Source organism: Nicotiana attenuata, unplaced genomic scaffold, assembly GCF_001879085.1.
Source record: "Nicotiana attenuata strain UT unplaced genomic scaffold, NIATTr2, whole genome shotgun sequence".
NCBI lineage: Eukaryota > Viridiplantae > Streptophyta > Magnoliopsida > Solanales > Solanaceae > Nicotiana > Nicotiana attenuata.
Genome location: NW_017695525.1, coordinates 1 through 2,867, shown reverse-complemented (window position 1 = coordinate 2,867; position 2,867 = coordinate 1). Strand labels below are relative to the sequence as shown.

The 2,867-nt window shown below is 36.9% G+C and overlaps 1 protein-coding gene across 1 annotated transcript; it reads left to right on the top strand.

Moving 5' to 3' along the window:
* Positions 1-1,390: 1,390 nt before the first annotated feature.
* On the top strand, positions 1,391-2,333 carry LOC109222645 (60S ribosomal export protein NMD3-like; the record flags this gene model as incomplete). The annotated part of the gene is given in 2 exon segments (XM_019386971.1): positions 1,391-2,245; positions 2,247-2,333. Coding segments are annotated over 2 exon segments (942 nt in total), but the record flags the coding sequence as incomplete, so codon positions are not given.
* Between the last annotated feature and the right edge of the window lie 534 nt (positions 2,334-2,867).

Here is a 2,867-nt window from a genome sequence, read left to right as displayed (position 1 = left end):
GGGATACAAACCCAGAACTTCGGTTCAGGGTTTAAGAATTCAAGCTTAGATTAATTGTTATGTTTGGCTTTAACTGATTTTCCTACATGTTTCCATGCCTTATGTGCTAAATGTTTACCGCTTTGATATTATCTGAATTGTATATATAAACTGTGCCGAAACCCTTCTCTTCTCACCTCCGGGGATGTGCTTACTGGTTGAGACTCCCTATTCTGTTAGTGTCATACCTTGAAATAAGAAAGAGGCCGGACAAGTTACTAAGCCGGACGATCCCGCGGGTCCCCGGTATGTAGCCCCCTCCTCGACTCGAGTTGTCCGCTCGGGTACACAGTCTAGAACCTATACCCGGGTTTTGAACCTAGAATAGCTTGACCTCATGCCGGATCCCTAGTAGGAACGCTTATTTGCATCACGTGCATTTTGACTTAGGGGACTCAACACAGGGGTTGGGTCCGTCTAGGACAGGTATACCCAAAATAATAGACCATCTTGATGCATCCTATGTGCTACATGTTGCATTTATTCAAGGGGAAAAGGGTCATTTTGGGGACCAATGATAGCTGAGGGTAAATGAAAAAAAAAGGAAAAATTGAAAAATGGAAAAAAGAGGGGAAAAAAAAAGAAAAAAAAGGAGGATGAAGTGTGGAAATAAAGCAAGTGGAGCCTAGTTGTGTTTTTGTTACTTTTTTTTATTTAAGAAAAGAGAGAGCTTGGAAATTTCAAAAAGATTTTGCACTTTTATCATTTTCTAAAAAATCAAAAAAAAGGAAAAAGAATAATAAATAAAAAAGAGTTTGCATGTTTCATCATTTTCAAGGAGAAGACAAAAAAAAAAGGTTTTCTCTAAGTTAGTAGTTTTTGTAATTTGCGCTCGTATCCAATCTGCCCGAACTACGCATACCTGATTCTCGTTTTTCGGGGCGTGATACGTAGGCAACCCACATAGGGTCCGGTCTTCCTAGCAAGTTTAGGTTCTTGGCTTTGCGGGGTCTTAGCCAAATTTTGCACTTCTGGCCACCTTTTGGCTAAATAAGTCATTTTGCAAAAAACAGCCTCAATCATGTCTTGCATGTGTCTTAGGGAATATTATTGTCTCACATAGTGTTGGTTTAAGTTTTCTCATACAGGTGTGGATCTACTTACCGGAGTTTGAGCATGACCGATAATCAGGATCGCTCATCCGGGAGTTGCTTAAGGAAATTTGTTTTTGTTGAGTCTGTTTTTCTTTTACGTCATCTTTTATCTTCTAGTTTTGTACAGTAATGTCGAGTCTTTTGTTATTATTTTCCATTTTGCATTTGAAAATGTGTTGTAAATCAAAAATCCAAAAAAGAGATATTTTACGTTTTTTTATTTCTGTTAGAATTTTCTTTGGAAATACTGCTCCTAGAAAGAGGTTGACATAACAGAAGGTCTCCAGAAGCATGTTATAATATGTCATTCCCCTGAATGTGATAGCTATTTGCAGCCTCCGAGGACTTGGCTTAAAGCCCAATTAGAATCAAAGAAGCTACTGACATTCTGTGTGAAGAGGTTGAAGAATTTGAATAAAGTTCGCTTAGTACATGCAGAGTACATTTGGACTGAACCTCACTCCAAGAGAAACAAAGTCAAGCTGAAAGTTCAGAAAGAGGTTCTTCACGGAGCTATCCTTGAGCAGGCCTACACTGTTGAATATGTTATCCAAGACCAAATGTGTGAATCTTGTACTAGGGTTCAGGCTAATCCCGACCAGTGGGTGGCTGCAGTGCAATTGCGACAGCATGTTTCTCACAGGTGGACGTTATTCTATTTGGAACAACTTTTTCTTAAGCATGATGCCGCTGCTCGTGCTATAAGGATTAAGCAAAGGGATCAAGGAATTGATATTTTCTTCTCTAATCGTAGTCATGCTGTGATGTTTGTGGAGTTTATAGGGAAAGTAGTTCCAATACGGAGCCGTAATGACAAACAACTGGTGTCTCATGATACCAAGAGCAGCATTTACAACAAGTATACTTTTTCAGTTGAAATTTGCCCAGTTTGCCGTGAGGACTTGATTTGTCCTCCGCCAAAAGTTAAAGATGGTTTGGGGAATGTAGGGCCACTTGTGATCTGCACCAAGGTGAGTAATAACATTGGTTTACTTGACCCATTTACTCTCAGGAACTGTTTTCTGGACGCGGAACATTATTGGAGGGCATCTTTTAAGACCCTACTTTCGAGTAGGCAGCTTGTGGAATATATAGTTCTAGATGTTGAGAGTTGTTTCTTCTGAGGTCAATATTGGTGGATCTAAGTATGCTTTGGTAGGAGTGAAGCGACTGCTTCTCAATGGAAGGAATGCATTTTGAAAGATTCAGTTAGATTGGCAGACGAAAAACCATGTTGGAACAAACCATACTTGGAAATTTACGTTTCTTTTATGGTGTGGATCTATTTCATGTTTAATTATTTGTTCAATGTTTTATTTAAGTGTTTTTCTATCCAAAAAAAATGAATTTTTTTTAGGTTGTTTTTCCTTTAGGTAATTAATATCTAGGACTTAAAATAAATTGTTTTTATGTTCCCTTTAGTATATTAAGACCAAAATTCAAAAATAAAAGAGAATTTTTTTTTAGTACTTCTTTAAAAGCTTTCTTTAAGGTGTTAATTCCAAAATCCAAAAAGATTTTCTTTTGAGGTGTTTCTTCGGGAAATTAGTGAAAAAAGAAAAAAAAATTTATTTTCATTAGAACTTTAGGATATTGTACATAGAAGAAAAAATTAAAAAAATATTTTTTTTTATTCTAGGATTTTTCCTTAGTAGAGTATTTGTTTCAAAAGGGAAAAAAAAAGAAGAAAAAGAAAAACAATGCCCGTCAAGTTTGAGTTTAGAACAGGTCATA